We start from the raw sequence: 23,927 nt of genomic DNA, 5'->3' as shown, positions 1-23,927 counted from the left end.
TAAATTTTGTAAAAGAGTGCAAATACGCTCTCCAACAGGTATTCTAGTACCAACAAAATTATTTATTATGGAAAGACTTAAAGTATAAACGGCTTCTTCTTCGTTAGTATTAGTCACAGATCCTGTGGCTTCATTCTTAATAGTCTTTTTATGAGAAAGAATTTCTTCTCTTTGAGCAGCTGTGAGATACCAATCCCACCAACCTCTAAGTTGACCGACAAAACCAACGGTTATGAAACTAGCAATATTTCTATCAGAATTTCCTTGCTGTTTACAAATGGTAGAATACATAAGCATTTTTTGAATAACAGTGACAATTTGTCTATCATTTAGACCGTCAATATTCCATTCATAAATGGATCTACCCGAGTACGAGTTTTGAACAATGTCCTCATTTTCTTCAAAAAGCAGATCTTGAGGAGAAGGTCTATCGTAATAAATTTTATCAACACCACGTTTAGTATAAACGGTATTAATGTCAGCCTTATCATTAAGACTAAAATCATTGAACATGGTGGCCAGCTCATCAACACTTTCAAAATTCTTATTAGAATTTTTTGATTCATTATCTGAATCTTCATCTTTAGAAATAACATTAAGATTTAATTTCTTAAGTTTTTCTTGCAAAGTATTCATAAATTCATTCGAATTATCATCAATTTTGAAATTCTCACTCATTTTTAGACCCACTCATTTTTATGAAGGTCTATGATGCACCTTTTGTTTTGGACAAAAACACTCACTTAGTATTCTTTTAAAGCATATAAATCTGAAGGGTAAACATGTAATTCAAATATTTTACTCATTTTTTATTTCCAGTATTTTTTTCCTCTCCTCCCTCTCTCTCATCGATTCTCTCTCTGAGTTTCTATTGTTCAATTTTTCTCTTCCTTCTTCAATCATGTCATCACTACTCCAAGATTAAAAGTGTAAGCTTTCATTTCTCTCGCACTGCAATTTCAGCAAGGACGAGTTCTTTTCTCTCATTGATTCTCTCTCTGAGTTTCTATTTCTTCCATTCTTCTCTTTCTTTTTTTTTTAATTTGGGTGAAAGGACGAGTTCTTGAAGAGATTGGAAAACATAAATTAGTCGCAGACAAAAAGAAAAAAAGAATTGAAGATTGAACATCTAGAAACCACAACAACATAACACATTCCGAAATGAAAAACACATCTATGAACAACTTTGGCAAAATAAATTTTGTTGCAGGAAATGAAAAAGCGAAAAAGATGCATTCCCAACATGTAAAGTTCAATTCTCATCTATGATTTGTAATTATATTGGATTGGATTTTTTTTTTCTTCCTTCCAATAAAATTAGTTTGGTTTTGTGCTTTTGAATTTTTTTGGGAAGATGAACAAAAACACATCAAAGAAGAAAACGTGAATTGAGAGAGGATGACAGAAGAAAGAGAACGAGTGGGACCCAAACATAAGCTCAAAAGTAGAAAATAAAATAATAAAAAAATATTTAAAACGTCAATTACAATTATGTCCTTTGATTTTGTCTTTTCCAAAAAACAAAAAATGGGGTTTTTAGTCCAAAAGAAAAGGTGCATCTTGCTAAAATAGACCTTCATGAAAATGAGTGGGTCTATTCTAGCAAAACCTATATATATATATATGGATTTGCTAGAACATACCCATTAGATTTTATGTGGGAGTGTTTTAGCAACTACACCATAAGATGCATCTAACCACTTTTTAGTTATCACTTGCTAAAATACTCCTTCTAAAAAAATAAGTGGAAGTTATCACTTGCTAAAATACTCCTTCTAAAAAAATAAGTGGATGTGTTCTAGCAAAAGTCTAGGTTATGGTATCGTCAATTTGATAAGTTTTTTTTTTTGAAGACTTGTTCTTTGAGAAGATGATACGGTAATTGTGTTTACACGTTGAGTAGGAATGAGAATATATACATTCTTTACCTACTTTTGTATGAGGGTAACATCTTGGTGGCTAGCTCTAAGAAGGATGATATCAATAAGCTCAGAAGAAATTAAATATGATACTTTCAATGATTTAGAGTGAGTGATGAAAAAACTGTTCGCACTCCATTAGAAAATCACATAAAGTTGTGAGTCGTATAATATCCTTAATCTGAGGATGAAAATAAGAAGATGGAAGGCACTTCGCATGCTAGTTGGGTAGAAAGCATCATGTATGATATGATTTGTAGTATACTGGACTTATCATACACAATTAGCATAATGAGTCAACTTATGGCAAATATTATGCCAAATATGGGTCAAGTTCATTGTCAAGCTTTAAAGTGGGTGTTGACTGTTGAGATACTTGAAAGGGTCTTTGAAAGGTAGTCTGAAATACAACAGAATAACATGGGATGAAGACGCGTTGGTGGGATATGTAGATGAGGGCTATGTGAGAAATGTGGACACTAGAAAATCCTTGTCGGTTTTGTGTTTACTTTGTTTGGCTTGACTATTACTTGGAAAAGAAATCAAAATTCAATGTGGCTTTATCTACGACTCAAGAGGAGTATATTACCATTTTTGAAGGGTTAAAAAGAGCCATATGGTTGAAAGGTATATGATTAGAGATCTAGGAATTTCTTAAGGATGTGTGAAGGTACATTGTGATAACCAAAGTGTCATCCATTTGAAAAATCATCAAGTGTATTATTAAAGGACAAAACACATTGATATTTGTTTGCACTTTGCTAGAGATATGATTAAATCCAAAGGAGACAGTGGTTGAGAAAGTTGCTTTGGAAGACAATCCGTCAGATGTGTTCAACAAATCACTACTTAGATCAAGGTTTAAGCATTACTTCGACTTGATAATGTTTGTTGAAGAGTAATTCAAAAATGGAGAGGAAAACACGATGGTTGATGGTTAAAAGTCACTACTTAGGCTCTGTTTGGTAAAAATAGCGGATAGCTGATAGCTTCTAGATGATGATTGATGACTGATACCTTACAAACTAATTAAGTGTTTGGTAAAATCAGCGGCTAAACTAGTTGATAAATGTAAAATGACATAAAAGGACAATTTTAATTCATAATAAAATGTGTATTAATTTTTGAAGAAGTGAAATGTGTATTAATTAATATATAAGATATTTAATAATTTAAATTAATCAATTTAATACAAGCAAATAGAGCAGAGAGCTTACCGTCTGTTTCTATTAGAGTCGCGAGCTTGTTGTAGTCGGTCCGTGAAGGGATAACTTGCTGCTTACTTGCTATATCCCCGCGTTCTTGCACGGCTCGTTCTTCGAGCCCTGCTTCTCCCTTCCCCCTCTCCCCGTTCGTTCTACCGTCCAAAAGCCGTATGGAGTATAGCCAAGTGGTAAGGCACCGGTTTTTGGTACCGGCATACAAAGGTTCGAATCATTTTACTCCAGATTATGAACACCCGATCGGATATGTCAAGAACGAGCTGACGACTACAGGGGAAGCGGCTGATTGCAGTCCCCTAGCCCAGCCCGGGAGGAATGCACGGTTCCATGGCGCTTCATGGGAGGGGCGTTCATTTACATATTAATAAATTAATATTTTATTTTTTTGGTCAAAGTACTTAATTACTTTTTATTTTAAAAACAAAACAAAAAAATAACGAAAGCATAAGTTCAAATACAGAAATATTAAAAGAAGAACAACAACAGCAAAAAATAGGATTACGTTATGCAATAGGATTACGTGATGCTATTTCTTGGCTTGGTAGATTAGGCCTATCGAAGGTGCTTATAGAACTAGATTGTAAGCTAGTGGTCGATAGCATAGTTGATTGGAATACCAACCAAGCAGAGTTTGGTAGTATTATATCCGATTGTCAAGCTCTCTTACAACAACATCCAAACTTTAGCAGGGGCGTCAAGATTACATGCTCGTCACCAACAGTTTGATTTGATTCCATCTTGTATTGATACTCTTTTGAGAAGTGAAATAATATGAGTTTATGATTGTCAAAAAAAACAGCAGCAAAAAATAAAAAATAAGTTATCTAATAGCAAAAGCTACAACAACTACATAAACAATTTCGTAAAAAAAATAAACCAAATGGATACTTATTTTATTCGTAATATTTTAGTTTAAGAAATTTAATTCATATTACATAAAACTCAAACATTAGAAAGTCCCGTAAGAAAAAAAAAACAACTTGTAGTGCTGAATAAAAAAAATAATCACGTGACAAAAATATGGGATTGATGATTATTTCAGCATTGAAAATCTAACATGTTTCAGGTTGTAATAAATTATAAAAGGTAAAAAGGGATTTTAGATAAAATAGTTAGGGCAAAATTGGAAGGAAAACCAATAAGCTATAAGCTATAAGCTCAAATGCTACTTAAAGTAGCTTCTGAAAAATCGCTTATAAGCTCCTGCAATAAGCTATAAGCTCGTTGTAAAAAAGCGTTACCAAACAAAGTTTTTTTTGGCAGACGAGCTTATAAGCTATCAGCTATAAGCTATAAGCTCTTTTTTGGGTGTTACCAAACAGACCCTTAGTCTAAGCTTAGATGAATAGTTTTGAATACATTTATTATTGGTGAATCTTTTTTTGGTTCATAAGGGGAAGAGTAGGTTCCTATAAAACATAAACACCAGTAGACTGTGAATGATCAAAACAATCCAAGCAAAGTATGACGAATACACCAGTAGACTGAGAATTTGCAGCAATAAGTATGACGAATTCAGCACTTTGATGCATACATTACAACATTTTTAGAGTCATACTAAATTCATAGCTTTGAAAAACCCTTGGCCACCAAGTTACATATAAATCCAACCACATAATTACATGAGAATCTGGAAAGCAGCCCACACAACCAAACATTAGATCCTCTACAAATCACAAAGTAAGCTACTTATGGTGGTTCAATCAATTTGCAGGTTCTTAGAAATCGTGGTTGGACCTAACTCAACCCCACAGAACTGGCTTGTGAAGTGAGGATTCATGTCATCTTTTGTCTGATGTGGAACTCTTATGGCGGTAATGAAATAAATAAAAGAAGAAAAAAAATCACTTGTTGGAATCTTCGCTTATTGGCTTGTTACAGTCACATAGACATCATATCATGTGGCCATATCTTCAGAAATCATATAATTTATTCAGGTGGGTAAAATACTCAGCTGTTCAGGAAAGAATTTTCATATATTGATCAGCACATTTGACCAGTAGTTAATCCATGTTAGTAATTTTATCGGGCTTCTAACAATGAGATTGAAGCTTCATATATTGATGGAGATCCTATGCTATTTGTATCATCTCCTCCTGCGTAGAAGCCAGGTTTACTTGGTTTGGGGAGTAAATTTTCACCCTTTAACATAAAAACCACAGTCGACATGTTAGGCCTATTTTCTGGTTTCTGTTGTACACACAATAGACCAACATGAATAAATCTTATTATTTTTGAAGATATGGAATCGTCGTATATGTCAACTATGAACTCCAGTGGCCTTTCTTCAATCCATAGTCGCCATGCCTAAAATGACATAAAATTTACAGGAATAATAAGCTTAATCCATACTCAATTTTCATTCGATGTAATGATATAATTGATAAATCTTTATTGTGAAGGTCTGTGTGGTGTTTACTTTCAACTAATCGCCGTGATATCAGTTAGTATTATTTTTGAATATTTTTACCTTCCAGAAGATTTATTGCAACAAAATAGAGATAGAAGGAAAGCAACTACAAATAAGGTGTGACAAGATAGACGAACATATGCACTTCAAAACTTACATGACCAAGAAGGTTTAGGTGATGTAAAGGGTCACAAAATCCGCGATTCTTTCTACCACTAATTATCTCAAGTACAACGACTCCAAAGCTAAAAACATCAGATTTTATAGAGAAAGATCCATGCACTGCATATTCTGGAGGCATATATCCACTGCAAGAAAAAACATATCAGTACCTGTAAGATACAATACTAGTAACATAATTTTCTAGTATTTAGTCCCTTAATTAATTAATTTTAATCAATATGGTCTACATATTCCAATTTGATCATATGAGGACAAAAAAAAATCTATCCTATATTTCAGGAATTCAAACTGATAAAAATGTTTCATAGAAACTAAAACCGAAATTGATGATGTTACAAAGACTAAAGAGTTGTTTGTATTACTATGTTCCCATCACTCTATTTGTTTTAGCCTCAGCTTGGTCTCCCATAAATGATCTGGCTAAGCCAAAATCTGCTATCTTTGGGATCATATCAATATCAAGAAGAATATTGCTTGTTTTGAGATCTCTATGTATGATTCTTAGTGTAGAATCCTGATGCAGATATAGTAGTCCCCGAGCAATCCCGTCAATAATTTCCAAGCGCTTTGTCCAATCTAGTAATTTACTTCGTGTAATATCTAACAAATGACACTTTCTGAAGTTAGCACGAGAACTGCATTATGGCAAGAGTAAGAATGAAAGCAATAAATTTGGTTGGAATGAAAGTTCAAACCAAAAATAAAGTAATCCAAGCTTCTGTTGGGCATGAATTCATAGATCAACAACTTTTCATCTTGGTGAATAGAACAACCAAGAAGTTTTACAAGATTACGGTGTTGAAGTGTTGCCATCAACTTTACTTCATTTTTGAACTCCTCAACTCCTTGTCCCGATGTATTACAAAGCCTCTTAACAGCAATCTCTTGGCCATCTGCCATTACACCCTAGTAATGTTTCTGAAAATTTTAGTACTTACCTTACTCGGTGAAATAAGAAGATAAATTAACTTGGTGACTAAAACATTACCTTGTACACTGGTCCGAAACCACCTTCTCCTAACTTATTTTTATCAGAGAAGTGATTTGTTGCATTAGTGATGGTGGAAAAATCAAATATTGTAGCCAAGTCACCATCTGCCTTTTCTTTTTTGTGCTTCCGATGAAATAACTTTTTTATATAACCTGAAGTAACAATTTAAGTGGTTCAATGTTAACAAAGTAAAGAGACAAATCAATCAAACTTTAAAATTCATTGTAAGTTGTAACGAATTCTGTTTGCAACTCTACTTGAGTACTATTTAATTAAATAAAAAATATTTGACATTTACTTATCATAACTTTTTCACATGGCTTACCAATTTTCTCTCCATATGCTGATGTGACCAATACAAGAACGGTCAGTCCTATTATGAATGCAATAACTCCTGCAAGAGTCCCAGCAAGCTTCAATTTCTGCTTATTCTTTTTATGATCTGAGGGTTGAAATAAAGGCCAGTGAACAAGAAGGTATAGAAGCTTACTATAACGAAGGAAAAATGCATCCATAGAGAACGACACAACTTAATTTTGGAAGTTAATTCATAATCAAATGTTCTTAGAAAGAGCACAGTTATATGCTTAAAAGTGACAAGGGAATTTAAGTGTCACCTATTGTCAAGTTTACAACAGTGCTTAATGATATGAAGAAAAATGCTGAAATATATGAACTTGTGATATATATATATATATATATATATATATATATATATATATATATATATATATATATATATATATAACTGACAAGGCAAAAGATGTAATAGGATAGGAAAAATACCAAGTTCTGAAGAAGCAAGTCGTATGTAAATGTCTTGACCTACATCAGGATGTTTTCTTATGTCAACAATGTTGTCAAACCAAAGTAAGCAGCCACTCCCACCATCTCTGATATCTGAATTTGCATATGCAGTGCAAGTACAGTTTTTCAAACACACTGTCTTACATTCCTCAAGGCTCAAGCTCTTGTCATACCAAGATGTTGACGTGTCTGGCAACTTCATGCTTGTGTACTTCAGAAAGCCATCTCCAGTGTGACAATTCAATTTTGTTCTCCTGAGGCACCCACCAGACCAATTCGACGACTTCCATTTTGTTTGAAATTTTGGCATGAAACCTTCCAAGCATTCACATATTGGAAAGTCATTAATATTGCAGTTAGAGTTGATACCGCACAAGGCATAATCATCACACTGGTCTGCAGGACCATTAGATATAGTCTCCCAATTTTGTGTCTGATCCGACCATAGAAAACGTTGTGAAGTTCCAGATGGATTTAGCACAACTATAGAAATAATTAAACTGTTCAAAGTTTCATATTGATAAGTGACTTCTTTGTCAGTTAACACAAATGAGTAATTCAATATACTATGAATTCTTTGCCAAGAAGCTCCAGTGAAATGATATCCGTTCCACGACCCTCCTCTAAACATAGTTGTATTTCCCTTTGCAATTAGGTGTTGAGGAAAACCATGAGTATCTATCCTATACGAAAACTCGCCGTCAGCAGGATCTTCAGAGGATCTCCAGGAAGTGAGATATCTATATGGACCAGTAACTAAGTTACTTTGCAGCTTCATTCCAGCAAGGAAAGTGTTACCAGGATAATCGAAACTTTCCCACAAAAAGTTCTGAGAGCTGATTGCATCTATCACAACAAGGTTTCCTGAATCCAACAACTGCACAATAACTGATTTCACCGCCGCAAATCTTGATGAATTGGAGTTCCAGATGACACCTTTGGAGCCATCAAGAATAACAAGACTTCCTTGGTCGTTGAGTTTCAGCATTGCTGTTGAGTTATGTACAGGAGTATTTCTATTGGCAACCCACACAATAGTCTTTGGTGATATGTTCTTGTACCATATGCCAAAGTATTGGCGTTGTGGATCGCCAAAGTTGAAAAATCCTGCTTCAAACCTTCCAGCTCCAGAAACAAGAGTATCACCGAATTGCATAAACTGTTTTGGAGCAATAGTAGTAAAAGTGTTCTGTTTAGAGAAAGTGGGCATTAAGCAAAAGAAGAAAGTAGACACCATTAGCATTAGCATCTTATTATGGTTTTCCATTGTATTTGTTTATTTGTCCTCATCATTTTCATTTTATAAAGTTCAAAATTCAAATGACATGGCTTAGTCTTCCCATGTGTGTGCTAATCTAGTCAACCCAACTTAAAACATGGTGTGTTGATTAAAGTCAACTCATTTATTTTCAAGTGTAGCATGGATAAATTGACAATTTACACCTTATGGTTCTCCATTGTGTTTGTGTGGGTTCCATGCTTACTACTCCCTCCGGAACGGGACATAAACAAAAATTGATGTACTAACCAAATATATCAACTATGATTGATCCTTTTTTGCCTATATTTTGTTACTAAGGTACATTATTATATCATTATGTTAATTTTTATTTAGCTTCAAAAGCTTCCTCCTAAAAATTTTCACTTGCCCGCCATCCTTCCATCCGTAGCTGACAACATTGTTTGTCTAAAGCGTGGATATGTCAATGGAGAATCCCGGAATCCAAACGGTATATCTTGGATAGGCTCTAGTACCATGTTAAAATTGGGCATAACCCATCTTTACAAAACCAGCCTATAAGGTGAGGAGTGTCTCCTCTTTATAAACTCTTATCAAGAGTCTTGTCTATCCGGTGTGAAATTTGAGTTTTTCCCAATAAAATTACGAAGTCTTAATTAGATGGAAATACCGTAAGGTCTCCAATCTAAAGTCTTAACAAGAACCTTGTGATCTAAAAACTAAAGTCTTATTCAGCTTTGAATGAAGACTTTGTTTATAGAGTTGTTGGTGAAATGTGGTTGTTCAAATTGAAAAATCAACGATGACTATTCTTACTAGAAACAACTTTCAATTAACGTGTGAATTTTAGACACCTCAAATATAACATTCAATGATGATTGAATTGGTATGTGATGTATAAAATAAACAAACAATACAAATATAGTTATCCTTCAAAAAAAAAAATACAAATATAGTTATAATTTTTGAAATAAAATTTATAACTTACTCCACAGTCTTTTTCATATTATTGAAACCATGTCATACATTCCTATCATAGAACTTACTGATGAAGCAACGATGGTACCTATGGTTAGGATGGTTTCATAAAAAGGATTAGGAACAGGGTTTTCAAAATGGATCTGCTGACCATCGAGCAACTTGACATAATAAATTCTGACTAGAAAGCCTGCTAATTTCTAAGCATTTTAATAAAATGAAGGCTAAATTACACTGGTCTTTTATCTTGGTTTCAAACAACCATTTAGTTGGATAAGAATCCCTCTTTTTACTGCGCTAACGCGTGTAAATTATGAACGTTAATTTTATATGAAATTTTGATTTTGATTAAAATTGTAAGTACAAATATTTGTGATTTACAAATTGTAACAAACCCAAAAAATCATATTTATCTTTTTCAATAACAACAATAATTTAACAATTATAAATCATTATCTTTTTTAATACCACTAACAATATAACATTAATATAAGAAAATTTGTTTAAAAGTATAATTGGAATTATAAAATATTCAGCATAAAATCTATATCCCTTCATATATAATATTGATAATATTTTTTTAGACAAAATAATATTGATAATATTGTCATAGATTCTCTCTATTTGCTCCATTATAGAATAGATTCATTATACAGAATTGAAGTCCAAAATAAACTGATAGCATACATATATCTCAAATACATGTACAAAAGTGCATATCTGTCTGAGAGGTACATGAACCAACTGGTGAGTACATATAATACCAAATACATATTGTGGGTACACAAGTACAACATGAGATACATGAACAGAGTAAATAACATAATACATAACACATATGCTAAGACATAAACATAGGAAATGCACGATCAGACAGTAGCCTTCTCCATACCCTTGTTACGTGCCACCTGAGTATCTAAAAAAGAAATAAAAAAATTGGGATGAGACATAATGTCTCTGTGAGCTCCACCTATCTTAGGTTATAGTGATCAAGGGAAGCCCAAGATCACAGTCTGTATCTCTAACATTTTACATGTTATACTGTCATAATATATTCATATCATAATTATAATTAAGTTACTTGTAATAAACATTATTATTTGAGTTGATTTTACGGAACAAGTGGAGTAACCCCGAATACATTCGCTATGAGGGCTAGAGCTGGAATCCGTATTGTCGCTGTGAAGGTTCCCTAACGGCCGGGTTGGACCTATCCAGTATATACTGGAGCTTTTCTGAGCCACAATTTATCTGTTTTAAAACATAATACATATTCAATGTGTTTCTGATTCGTTTCTAATTACAATTAGTTTCAACGGCCAAAGTCAAAAAACTTCATGGTATAAATTCCAGCTTCCTAAGGGTTAATAATCTACCCGGTGATATCAATTCAAAGCATGTTATTGCATTATAGAAGGGTATTACCCTATTACGTGCTTATCATATTCCTATACTTTATTCACACTTGAAAGGATCCATTTAATGTTGAAGGTGAGTTTTCAGCAGGTACAATACAATCACTTTTTCTCCAACTTAACTCACAAAAACACTTGATTCAACACCCTGGAACCAAAAACCATAATTTTCAAGCAGGGAAACCAAACATGAATACATTTAATTAGCACAATACATATCTTAGGGATTTATCTTAACATATAAATAATCAATATCTTTGTTTGCCTCACAATAATACACAAAATCTGCCTTAAGGAAGGATCTAAACTACTAAGAACTCACAAAAATTATTCTGAAATCTCTCAAAGTTTCCAAGCTCCGACTCTTAATGCCCAAGCTTCAACTCCTTCTCCTTTCTCCAATAATTTCTTATAAACATCAATTTAAGTCATCATCAACATCACACCAAATATGCATTCACTTCTGAGCTTAATTTGAACACAGTTTCAGAAATGGTGTGTTTCGATTTGGACATAAGAGGGGGAATTGAAGCTTGCTTTAGGGCTTAACAATGATGAAGATGATAATGGAAGTTTTTCATGTTGATTTTTATGGAGTTTGAATGAAAAATTGATGAATTTGGGTGAGATATGGTGGGGGGGCGTGGGAGGAAGAAGAGAATAAAGGAGAGAGTTTCGGAAAGTGAGAGAAAGAGTAGGAGAAAAATGAAGTGGAAAAGGGTGATCAACAACATATAGATAACCCTTCTTTCAAAAAAAAAAACATATAGATAACCCTCATACATAACTACCAAAATGCCCCTTTCAACTAAACTTTCTCAAACTCATTTAAACCGATAAAGATATTGAAAGAGTTTTAAGCGGAATATTACAATATCTCACTACAACATTTTTGACTTTAAGCAACCCTTTTTTTTGCAACTCTCAAAAACCGTCCCAATAACATAGAATAGGCAGCAGTATTTGTCGTGTTGCATACATAATTACCAATAGTCATAAAACCGCCCCTAAAACCATGTTTAGGCGACGCATTTCAACACCGTACTTATTGTTTATACCTACCGTCATAAAACCGCGCCTAGAACCATGTATAGGCAATGGTGAATTTATTCTTCTTACCAACGGTTAAATGTTGTCCCTAAAGGACAAAATATTCAGCCCGCGGGAACTATCCCGCTCAATTGAAAAGAACCAAATAATTTTATTTATTTTATTAATATATTTATAATAAAAAATTATTAAAAGAATAAAGATAAAAGAAGAAAAAGAAGCTAGAAAGACCCATTTGTGTTTGTTGAACAACACATACCAGAAGAAGAAGAAAGATGAAGAAACTAGAATCACCCACCGTTCTCATCTCAATCTCATTTTTTTAGCCATTCCTACTTAATCGTTTTCCTGTTCAAGCGTGTACTTATTTCGTTCATTTCGTACTCATCTTGTTCAGTTCGATAGCTTTGCTCATTCATCTCATTTTCTGAGTCAATCATTCATCTCAAGTGAGTTCAATCTTACCCTATCCTTTGTTTTACTAATTGTTTGATATACTAACTATTTAGGGTTAAAGTCATTTGTGGTAATGGATTGATTTTTCAGCTTATTAAGATTTGGGGATTTTTTTTTTTGTATTCTTTTTTCTTATTAAGTCTATGAATCCCGTTGTACACTTTTTTGAGAACATGAATGACCAGATTTGGGGGTTATTTCAAGCTAGTAATTTGGGTTTTGTTTGGTTGAAAACGTGAAACTACTGTACCCTTCTTATTTAGCTTATTAAAATTTGGGGTTAAAGTCATCTGGGTACATAGGTTGTGTGTGTCAAATATAGCTAGAGAGAAATTATTTTTGAATAAATAGCAGATGAGGGTTTTGGCTATATGATTTTTATGTACAAGGTAATTGATAATCACACTTAGATTTTAGTTTATCCCTGATTGGGTACTGTTAACACAGTAGCAAGAAATTTGTTCTTGATGAATTGATATTGTTTTTAGTTTCCATTCCGTGTATATGGTAGGAAGTATATTCATTGTGTGTTTATTAGACCAACATTAATCCAATGAAAATATATGTCAAGTCTATGAACTGAGTAAATTTAGTGCTAGGAACAACTTTATTTTTTATTAATTGCTTTGTATAAAGTCATATTCTGTAATATGTTTCTACTTTATACAAATATTTAATTTAGATTTTCTTTTTTCTAGAAGGAAGAATTAAAAACATATAGTGTTGTTTAAAGTTAACTACCCACCAAAGCTCCATCAAAAAAACGTGTAATCCTTTAAGAGATAAGGTTGACTTATTAGTTTTTTAAGATCCAGAAGCTTTCAAGTTTTTATGCTTTTCATTTTTTTAAGATCTGGAAGCTATCAAGTTTTATCTACATACTAGTGTCTAGTAGTATCTATACTTAAGTAAAAACTAGCATTAGATAGTGCATGTGGCTGCTTTATATGAATGCTGAACTGTGTATGGCTGTTAGCTGTAAAACAAGTGGGTCATATAAGATTATTGTGAGTCATAGTTTATCAAACTTTATCTTTAACGATAAAATCCCAAGTTAACCCCTGAATGGTAAATAAGTAAGTAGACTTACGTTGCTACTAGACTAATACAATAAATGGATATATGTTTGAAGTTAAACATATAGTGTTGGGTGCATAGGTTCTGTGTGCCATAGATAGCTAGAGATAAATTTTCTTGTACAAATGGACTATATAAAATAAATGGATATATAACTATGAAACACAAACACTCTTCGAATAAGCCGTGTCCCGGTGTTGGACATGTTACACATGATTTTCTTAAAGTATTAACGGTGTCGGTGTGTTAGTGTCCGTGTTCGTATCCGTGTTTCATAGATATAGAATGGTCTTATGGTTAACAATTATATCATCAACCATTGAAAATATGATTCATGTAGAACTAAAATATGGGAGGGAGGGTTAACAAGGCCACTGCATCTAAAAAAATTATATGTTGGTGAATTCTGATTTGTGAGACTGTCACTTCACTTACTTCCCTATAAATACTTGTGTTTTTATATCCAAAAAATATGTTAAGTTCATCCAGCTTGCAAATGTAACTTATCTTGTGTATATATATGTTGCCGTATTTAGCACATGATTGAGTGTTTAACTTGTGATGTTAAGTGTGTGGATAACATTTTATTGTATGCAAATTCTTACTTTGTATTACACTGTATTATATTGGTAGTGATGGACAAAGAGTGGACTAAGCTACCAAGGCTTAGTCGTGAATATAAGAAAGGTGTTGTATCTTTCTTAGATTTTGCCTTTACTAAAGGAAAGCCAGAAGGGAGGGAAATTCTATGCCCTTGTGCCAAGTGTAAAAACACTTGGTATGAAAAAAGAAGAGTGGTTTTTGATCATTTAGTAGCCTATGGATTTGTTGAAGGCTACAAAATTTGGGTATACCATGGGGAGCGAAGATCAAGGTTGACAAAAATTGATGATCCCATGGAAGTTCAAGAAGACTCACATGATGACATTGATGGCTTATTGTTTGACACATTTAGAAATTTTGTAGAAACCGATGGAGTTAACAAGGGACCTAATGGGGATGCTAAGAAATTCTACAAGTTAATGGACGAGTCAAAACAACCATTGTACACAGGATGCGAAAATTTCTCTACCTTATCCTTCATTATTCGGATGTACTTATTGAAGTGTCTTCATGGGTGGAGCAATGCATCGTTCACTTCTCTCTTAGAGTTATTGAAAGAAGCAATGCCTGATCTTAACATTCCCAATTCTTTTAACAAAACAAAGGCCATGATTAAGGACATTGGTCTTGATTATGAAAAGATTGATGCTTGCCCCAATGATTGCATGCTATTTTGGAGAGAACACAAGGATGACAATTTTTGTAGATTTTGCAAAGCTTCTCGGTGGAAAGAATCCCCTCTAGTGGATTGTGAGTCCGAGCAACCCAAAAATGATCATAAAGTTGCTGAAAAAATTCTGAGACACTTTCCCTTGATTCCTAGGCTTCAAAGGTTGTTTATGTGTTCAAAGACAGCTGATTCAATGAGGTGGCATAAAGATGATCGCACTAAAGATGGGTGCTTAAGGCACCCTGCTGATGGCCAGGCGTGGAAGGACTTTGACAGGCTTCATACAGACTTTGCTTCTGAATCACGTAATGTAAGACTTGGCTTGACTAGTGATGGATTCAACCCCTTTAGAACTATGAGTATATCACATAGTACATGGCCTGTTGTGACAGTAGCATACAATCTTCCTCCCTGGTTGTGCATGAAGCCTGAATTTATGATGTTGTCATTACTAATTCCCGGGCCACAATCACCAGGAAAAAATATTGATGTGTACCTTCAACCATTAATTGAGGAGTTGAAAGTGTTATGGGAATCTGGAGTAGAAACATATGATGCCTCAAAAAATCAAATGTTTCAAATGCGTGCTGCTTTGTTATGGACAATTAGTGATTTTCCCGCGTATGCCATGTTGTCTGGTTGGAGCACAAAAGGGAAGTTGGCATGTCCATGCTGTAACAACAACACTTCTTCAACCTATTTGAAACACAGTCGAAAGATGTGCTATATGGATCACCGTACATTTTTGCCAATGGACCATGCTTGGAGAGAAAATAGAAAATCTTTTAATGGAAAAAAGGAACTTAGATCTGCACCGACTATGTTAGAAGGGACAGAAATATTAGAAATCTTAAAAGATTTTAACAATGTGTTTGGGAAGACAAACAAGCAAAAAATTGATGGTCCATGGAAGAAGAGGTCAATTTTTTTTGAGTTGCCATATTGGGCTAGCAATACACTACGTCATAATCTTGATGTAATGCATATCGAAAAGAATATTTTTGATAACATCATTGGGACTCTATTGGATATACCAGGAAAGACAAAAGATCATGTTAGAGGTCGTTATGATTTGCAAGAAATGGGCATTAGAAAAAATCTTCATCCAAGGGATGTTGGTGGGGGTCGTGTCGCGATTGCAAATTCATGTTTCTCCATGACTTCTGAAGAGAAGTCTATGTTTTGTGGTGTTCTGAAGGGTGCAAAACTACCAGATGGTAGTGCTTCAAATATTTCAAGATGTGTGAAAGTTTCTGAAAAGAAAATATGTGGTTATAAGAGTCATGATGCACATTTCATGCTGCATTACTTGTTGCAGATACCAATACGAAGCACAATGCCTAAAGCAGTGGCTCAACCTCTCATTCGTCTTAGTCGTTTTTTCCGTACTCTATGCCAAAAAGTTATCCACATCCAAGATCTGGACAACTTACAGGAAGAAATTGTTGAAGTACTTTGTCAACTAGAGATGGTTTTTCCTCCTAGTTTTTTTGATGTTATGGTTCACTTAGCTATTCATCTTTCGAATGAGGTTAGATTGGGTGGCCCAGTTCAACTTCGATGGATGTATCCCGTAGAAAGATATTTATGTAAGCTTAAAGGATATGTTCGTAATAGAAGTCGTCCCGAAGGTTCTATTGCTGAGGGTTATGTGGCTGAAGAGGGCATAACTATTTGTTCAAGATATATGCATAAAGGTGTGGATACAAGGTCAAACAGAAAGAATCGGAACTATGATGATAGTGATTTATTAGAGGTAGATGAAATTGATTACTTTTCAAGTATTGGTCGTCCTTTAGGGGGAAAGCAAAATGGGAAGCCATTTTATTTGGATTTTGATTCATTAGCCCAGGCCCATCGATACCTCCTATTCAATTGTGGAGAAATTGAAGTATATATCAGGTGTGTTCACATGTCATTTTTTACTTTATTTGTCTCAACCTAAAACCTATTTAGAAATTGACTAATGAATGCCACTGTTTTCTGTATAGAGAGCATGAAGGTATTGTTAATAGCCACACTAAAAAACGTAAGTGGGATAAAGCCAAGGCTCAATGCCTGAATTTTAGTGACTGGTTCAAAACTCGAGCCAAGAGAGATGATGTACCACCTCAGCTAAGAGAATTCTCTAGAGGACCAAATAAGTTACATTAGATGAATTTGGCGAATTTGTTGGACCAAATGATAAAGTGGTGAATGATTTGTGTTATTTCTTAGGCACTATTGCAAGGAATGCTAGCTTCTGCCCTCTAATTTACACCAACTTCAAAGCATTTACAGATAAAGAAAAAGAAGACATATGGGAATATGTTACTGTATGTGAAAGTAATTTTTATATTTCCTTCATATTTCAAATACCTTTCAAATATTGTTGGTGATGATGTTTTTCTTTTCACAGGATAGATTCATTATTCCTCCAAAAGGAAAGAAAACAGTGTTTTCTCGCATCAATGATGCTTGGAGACGCTACAAGAATTACATCAGGAAGAATTATTTCTTGAAATACCCCAACTTGAGAGAAAGGTTAAAACATCGTCCCAAGAGGGTACCTGGACCAGATTTCAAGAGATTAATGATTTTTTGGGGGAACAATATTGTTCAAGTAAGATTTTACTATATCTATTTGATTATAATATTGTACTTTACTACCAATCTTTAATTTCTTCTACATAATGCAGGATATATGTAAGAAGAATGCTGTGAATAGGGCCAAACAGAGATATATGCACCGTATGGGAACAAGAAACTTTGCAAGGATTAAGGCAGAGATGGTATTATATGTTTGTCTTTCAAAGAAGTAACTTTTCTAATAAATATAATTTTTTGATTTATTATTTATTTTGTTACAGCGGGCAAAGAAGGAGGATGGATCAGATGTCACTCAAGCAGAAATGTTCATTGAAACCCGCACAAGTCGAAAAGGAAAAGAAGTGGATCAAGATACGCAAAATGTTGTTGTAAGTATAAGAGTAAATACGAGTATATTAAGTATTTAAAAATTGATAAGTTCAAATATACATAGTTGCAAGTATAACATAAGTTGCAAATTGTTAGACATATAATTAAGTTGACGGAGAAGTGAAAGAGAAAACCAAAACAGACTTTAGTCATTCATGTGGCAGTGGGTGTAATGCCTCTGTGTGCAGTTTTGTATTCTCTAGTGTTTTGTATTCTCCTTTGTCATATTTTAAATCTTTGATTTTATTTATTGGTCTAACAATTAATCTTGTAACTAGGGGTGGGGTTGTTTTGAATTTAGCATGCCTAAAAGACATTTGGTAATTAGGGGTTGTCTTTCATATTACTGTGTTTTAGAAGTGAACACAGTTTGTTTCAAACATTTCCAACAATTGTTTATTTGTGAGATTGCTATTAACTAAGATAGCAACATGGATGGTTTTTTTAGAGTAGTGTAAGGACAACTAGTACTGTAGAGCTCCTTTCATAATGAGATCCAGGAACGTGTTTGATCATTGCATGTCTATTATTGTATTTTCGAGGCTTAAGTGGTATAATACCTTAATTTACTTTTGACGTGACATACTATAACGATGAAATTTAACTGATCTTGTGCTAGTTGTACTTGACAGAGATGTTTACCAAGTAACATTGTTGTTAGTGAAGTTATTTGAACTTATGTTTAACCTTTTTTTACTAGACTAAACTTCATGATTCCATTCAAGAGTCAAAAGAATGTGCTGGGAAGACTTTTGAATCACTGTTTGGAAAAGAAAAGGCTGGTAGAGTTCGTTGTTTTGGAAGAATGGTAACACCAACTGTGTTAAAGAGAAATGAAGAAATTGCTGATATTAAAAGACAATGTTCTAAAGAGACGGCTCGTATGGCTAAGCAAGTTAACGGCTTACAAGGGCTAGTTAAATGCTTGTTAAAGCAAGTGAATCCTGATTTGGATGATGAAGCTTTGGACAATATCATGGAGAATGCTATGGATGTTGAATGCGGTGCTTCCACATCAATGCATACGAGGAATGTTGAAAAGGTAATACTTGTGACTTATTTAAAAGTTTATGATCTTATTCTGTAAGTATTTGTAGTATTTGATTGGAGTTTAGTTAGATATAAGGCTTGTATAGTTTCAGATTTATAGAAATGTTCTTTGTGTAAATTTTCATGGTCTGGTACATGGACTTTGTATTGTCATTTGCGGTCTAGCATGCTAAGGGAAATGGTGTTGTAAAGTCAATTTAAGAGATATTTCTTGCTGCTTGCACACCTTGTGCTTGGTTGTAATCAATACACCTTGTGCTTGGTTATAATCAATAATATCACTAGGACTAAGAAACTTTCTTATAAATACAGGAAATTCATCCAACTGGCGAGGAAGGCCAACCTGATGACGAAGATCATCCTGGAAATGAAGATCAAGAGGGATGATGTTATTTGCATGTTTAGATTTTATAATCTCCAGCTACTACTAAACTATGAACAATGTGTGTATAAACCAATACTTTTTGGTTTTTTTTGAAGCAAACACATATGTTACTTTCAATTCGTATATGTTTTGGATATTATCACGCATGTAATATTATGATGCAAGACTATTACCTATTTTATTGAAGTTCTTATCATTCAAAATCTTGAGTAGTTATTATATATATATATATATATATATATATATATATATATATATATCAACATATCTAAAACTATCGTTCCTATAACTTCAATTTAACAAAAAAGCATTGCAAAAACAGTCAATAATCTACTATGTATTTATAACTAGAAAAGTTTGAATAACCGTCCCTAGAAAGCTTGAATAGCCGTCCCTAGAAAAGTTTGATCAAATCAACAACAATGAAAAAAACCGTCCCTAGAAAAAATCGAATAACCGTCCCTAGAAAGTTTGATTAAATCAACAACAGTGAAAAAAACCGTCCCTAGAAAAAATCGAATAACCGTCCCTAGAAAGTTTGATCAAATCAACAACAGTGAAAAAAACTGTCCTTAGAAAATTTGAATAACCGTCCCTAGAAAGTTTGAATAACCGTCCCTTGAAGACTGTGAAACCGTCGCTCATGACTCTGAAGAAACCGCTGCTCTTCTGTCCTTTAGACAACGGTTTTACGCGACTGTGGCCTAAAACACAAAAACCGTCGCTTTTAGAATAGGCCACGGGAGTATATGGGACGCTTTCATAAGCGTTGCATAACCGTCGCCTATGGATTTAGGGACGGTTTTCTTGTTTACAACAACGCATTTTGAGTGTTGCCTAAGATCAAAAATGTTGTAGTGTCTTTTTAGAAAAAATGATAAACGAGTCATTAAATAATATAGTTATATAATTTATACACGAAACTTATAACTACATCTTTATCAATAATAAAATCTTTATTATTTTTAGAGTAAATTACATTCCCCTCCCCTCAAAGATACTTGAATTGCGCTCCCCTCCCCTCTTATGTTAAAATATACACTCCCCTCCCCTCTTATTCAAAACATATCAAAAAACTTTTCGCTCCCCTCCCCTAAGAGAAGCTTGAATTACATTCTCTCCCCCTCTTATAAGGGAGAGAAGCTTAATTATTAAGGGAGGGGGTTGTAATTCAAGCATTTTATAAGGGAGGGTAGTATAAATTTTACTTTTCAAGGGATGGAAGTGTATATTTTAACATAAGAAGGGAGGAGAGTGTAATTCAAACATCTTTGAGCGGAGGGGAGTGTAATTTACTCTTATTTTTAATATCTTTACATATTTTTAGTTTACCACATCATATTATTTAATAACAATTATTTCAATGACTTTATCGTGGACAAATTACTCTTTAAAAAATTTCATGGGTAAATTACACTAGCCACCCTTAAGGTCTTCTTAAATAACAAAAATACCACTCTATTTTTTAACTAAACACTAGTCTCCCCTATTTATCAAATTGACAAGCACTTCCCTTATAATATAAAACAATTTAAACTTTGTTAATTCCATTTTTTTAGCAGTTAACTTCTTCATACGAGTATGAACTCACTTAATTTTCGACCATTTTTTCTTTTCATTTTTCTCTTAGGTGATTTTTCCCAACTTATTGTTCCTCAGTCAAGGTGGTTCAATTTTTAAACTCTAATGTAATAAAACGGATATATCGAAGATTATTTCCTTTTCACTGATCAACCACAATGGTCATCCACCAAAATTCTTCTCATTTTTATATTCTTTTTTTTTTTATCTCTTTTGTAACTGCTGATGTTTGATTCTATTTGGTGGTAAAAAAAATTGGACCGTCATAATATTCCTAAAGAGTCCTGAGGCCCAAAATGCGCTTTAAGCAGGACGCTGGCTTAAAGAGGTTCTGGAAGGTACCAGAAGCCGCCTAAATACCCATCATAACCTTATTACTTGCTACCCAAGTAATTGAAAATACGGCCCATAGAGGGTTATAAATACAATCCTTGAGAGCTTTCTCAAGGAATGACCAATACAATACAAATTTTAATACGATTATTGTACTTTCTGCAAGTACAGTTGGCGCCGTCTGTGGGAAGAGGTAAAACTAATCTTGACCACGTTTTTGAATCACAAATCGTGATTTGGAAGCTCTAAAACCTAAACCAAAATCCTCTAAATCTTAAAACCCTTTTACGATTTAGAAACCTTAACCATTCACAAAACGAAACCAAGTCAATCACTTCGCCCTGTCCCAAGACTCGTGCTTTGGGGTTGTGGACCGTCAAAATATTCCTAAAGGCCCATAGAGGTCTATAAATACAATCCTTGAGAGCTTTCTCAAGGCATGACAAATACAATACAAATCCTAATACGATTATTGTACTTTCTGCAAGTACACAAATGTTGGTATTGTTTAATAACATGGGATGAAGACACGTTGGTGGGATATGTAGATGAGGGCAATGTGAGAAATGTGGACACTAGAAAATCCTTGTAGGTTTTGTGTTTACTTTGTTTGGCTTGACTATTACTTGGAAACGAAATCAAAATTCAATGTGGCTTTATATACAACTCAAGAGGAGTATATTACCATTTTTGAAGGGTTAAAAAAAGCCATATGGTTAAAAAGTATGATTAGAGATCTAGGAATTACTTAAGGATGTGTGAAGGTACATTGTGATAACCAAAGTGTATTATTAAAGGACAAAGCACATTGAAATTAGTTTGCACTTTGCTAGAGATATGATTGAATCCAAAGGAGACTGTGGTTGAGAAAGTTGCCTTAGAAGACAATCTGACAGATGTGTTCAACAAGTCACTGCTTAAATCAAGGTTCAAGTATTGCTTCAACTTGATAATGTTTGTTGAAGAGTAATTCAAAAATGGAAAGGGAGGCAAGATGGAATCATTAATTGTAGTTTAAAGATAACGTGAGAGAATAGAAAATCAGAATCAGCATATGTTGGATCAGTTTTGTTAAAGTAGCTAGCAAGAGCCTCACAAATACTAATCATGCAAGTTGGTAATATAAATGCTGAAAATGGTTACTTTGATGCATACATTACAACAATTTTAGAGTCATACTAAATTCATAGCTTTGAAAACCCTTGGCCACCAAGTTACATTTAAATCCAACCACATAATTACATGAGAATCTTGAAAGCAATCCACACAACCAAACATTATATCCTCTACGAATCACAAAATAAGCTACATTGTACTTCAATCAATTTGCAGGTTCTTAGAAATCGGGGTTGGAGACCTAACTCAAGCCCACAAAACCGGCTTGTGAGTGAGGATTCAGGTCATCTTTTGTCCGATGGTGGTAATGAAACAAATAAAAGAAAGAAAAAAAATCACTTGTTGGAATCTTCACTTGTTGGCATGCTGCAGTCACACAGACACACTACAAGAAACTTGACCTCTAGTGACAGGAAAAAACCGTCAGTAAAAGATAATTTCCGTAGGTATATGTTGCCAAAACTTTTACCCACGGCCACATTGGCCGTGCACTATACTTAGCGAGTTGCAACGGATTTTTGTCTGTCTGTGCATGTTTTACCTACGGACAGTACCTTTACCTACGGACGGGTTGTGTGTCTGTACAGGATTATTCTACAGATTAGAACTTTTACCTACGGCGCCTCTGGCCGTGGGTAAAAACCAATCCCACAATTTTTTTTTTATAAAATGTCCCCTTTTTTTTAAAACGTGAAACCCCCAAATATTTTTTTTGAGGTATTATTTATTGTTGTGACACTGTATAAAAACATTTATATTTCATCAAAAAAATTGGTTAATAACTATAAAAACATTTATATTTCATAAAAAAATTGGTGGATTAATATTCTCAAGGTATTATTCACCAATCATCATATAAACTAAAGTCAAGACCAGAATATATTCTCAAGGAATAATTCACGAATGTGGATAAATCATATAACTAAAGACAACACCAAAATACACAAAATGAGTTATAGTACTTATAAGATTCAGAAACTGACAGACACAATTTTTTATATGGTTCTACCCTATCAAGAACAATCATATACTTTTCTTCACATCATGTTCCACCAAAACCAGATAATCTTCCTCTTCTCCATCAATGCACCTTAAAATAAGACCAAAAACAATTAACAGTTAGAGAGATGGATACGTTGTCATGCAATAAGTTGTCAAATTATTAGCCCTCGTATTAAAAATATTAAAAAAACCAAAATAACAGAGAACAAGCAGTGCGATATATTCAATGGACATACCAGTCTAAATCAACTGACAAATCACAAGGTTCCAAAACTTGTCAACTCAAAATGTAACTAATTATCTCTGGCTATGGCTTTCTTTCTCTTAGAGTATATCCAACCAAATCCTAGGTGACTAGGCTTATTATTGTTCAAGTCCAATGGCTAGTCCATGCTTGTTCTATTTCATTGCTCACATCATATTCATCTTCTTGTTCTCTGATAGATCTCTGGCAAGTGCACCAAATACTATCGAAGTAGT

The 23,927-nt window shown here is 33.8% G+C and overlaps 2 protein-coding genes and 1 pseudogene across 2 annotated transcripts; 2 read left to right on the top strand and 1 right to left on the bottom strand.

Moving 5' to 3' along the window:
• Positions 1–4,712: 4,712 nt before the first annotated feature.
• On the bottom strand, positions 4,713–8,876 carry LOC146935896 (G-type lectin S-receptor-like serine/threonine-protein kinase At4g27290). The gene is made up of 7 exons (XM_085750944.1): positions 7,513–8,876; positions 7,052–7,168; positions 6,724–6,878; positions 6,431–6,641; positions 6,098–6,335; positions 5,710–5,860; positions 4,713–5,449 (listed from the first exon to the last, which is right to left on the bottom strand). Exons 1-7 carry the CDS (start codon positions 8,798–8,800, stop codon positions 5,165–5,167), a joined length of 2,445 nt encoding a protein of 814 aa, XP_085607070.1. The 5' UTR covers positions 8,801–8,876; the 3' UTR covers positions 4,713–5,164.
• Positions 8,877–12,671: 3,795 nt separating this feature from the next.
• LOC146935895 (uncharacterized) lies at positions 12,672–15,944 on the top strand (annotated as a pseudogene).
• Positions 15,945–16,001: 57 nt separating this feature from the next.
• On the top strand, positions 16,002–19,601 carry LOC146935894 (uncharacterized). The gene is made up of 8 exons (XM_085749113.1): positions 16,002–16,924; positions 17,014–17,051; positions 17,168–17,337; positions 17,421–17,624; positions 17,701–17,793; positions 17,872–17,979; positions 18,681–19,022; positions 19,343–19,601. Exons 1-8 carry the CDS (start codon positions 16,002–16,004, stop codon positions 19,415–19,417), a joined length of 1,953 nt encoding a protein of 650 aa, XP_085605239.1. The 3' UTR covers positions 19,418–19,601.
• Positions 19,602–23,927: the final 4,326 nt, after the last annotated feature.

Source organism: Medicago sativa, chromosome 3 (genome assembly GCF_051527215.1).
Source record: "Medicago sativa cultivar Bolivia chromosome 3, Bolivia_mono, whole genome shotgun sequence".
Classification (NCBI taxonomy): Eukaryota; Viridiplantae; Streptophyta; class Magnoliopsida; order Fabales; family Fabaceae; genus Medicago; species Medicago sativa.
The sequence above is the reverse complement of the archived record's forward strand: the minus strand, read 5'-3'. Positions and strand labels throughout refer to the sequence as shown.

What these genes read in the sequence shown, in the direction of transcription:
- LOC146935896 (XM_085750944.1), bottom strand. Translation starts at nt 8,800, where the DNA reads ATGGAAAACCATAATAAGATGCTAATGCTAATGGTGTCTACTTTCTTC. An exon ending in AGCATATGGAGAGAAAATTG is followed by an intron (nt 6,879 to 7,051) that starts GTAAGCCATGTG and finishes TTGTTACTTCAG; the next exon opens with GTTATATAAAAAAGTTATTT. An exon ending in GTTTCGGACCAGTGTACAAG is followed by an intron (nt 6,642 to 6,723) that starts GTAATGTTTTAG and finishes AAACATTACTAG; the next exon opens with GGTGTAATGGCAGATGGCCA.
- LOC146935894 (XM_085749113.1), top strand. Translation starts at nt 16,002, where the DNA reads ATGCATATCGAAAAGAATATTTTTGATAACATCATTGGGACTCTATTG. An exon ending in GAAATTGAAGTATATATCAG is followed by an intron (nt 16,925 to 17,013) that starts GTGTGTTCACAT and finishes TTTTCTGTATAG; the next exon opens with AGAGCATGAAGGTATTGTTA. An exon ending in ATACGAGGAATGTTGAAAAG is followed by an intron (nt 19,023 to 19,342) that starts GTAATACTTGTG and finishes TTATAAATACAG; the next exon opens with GAAATTCATCCAACTGGCGA.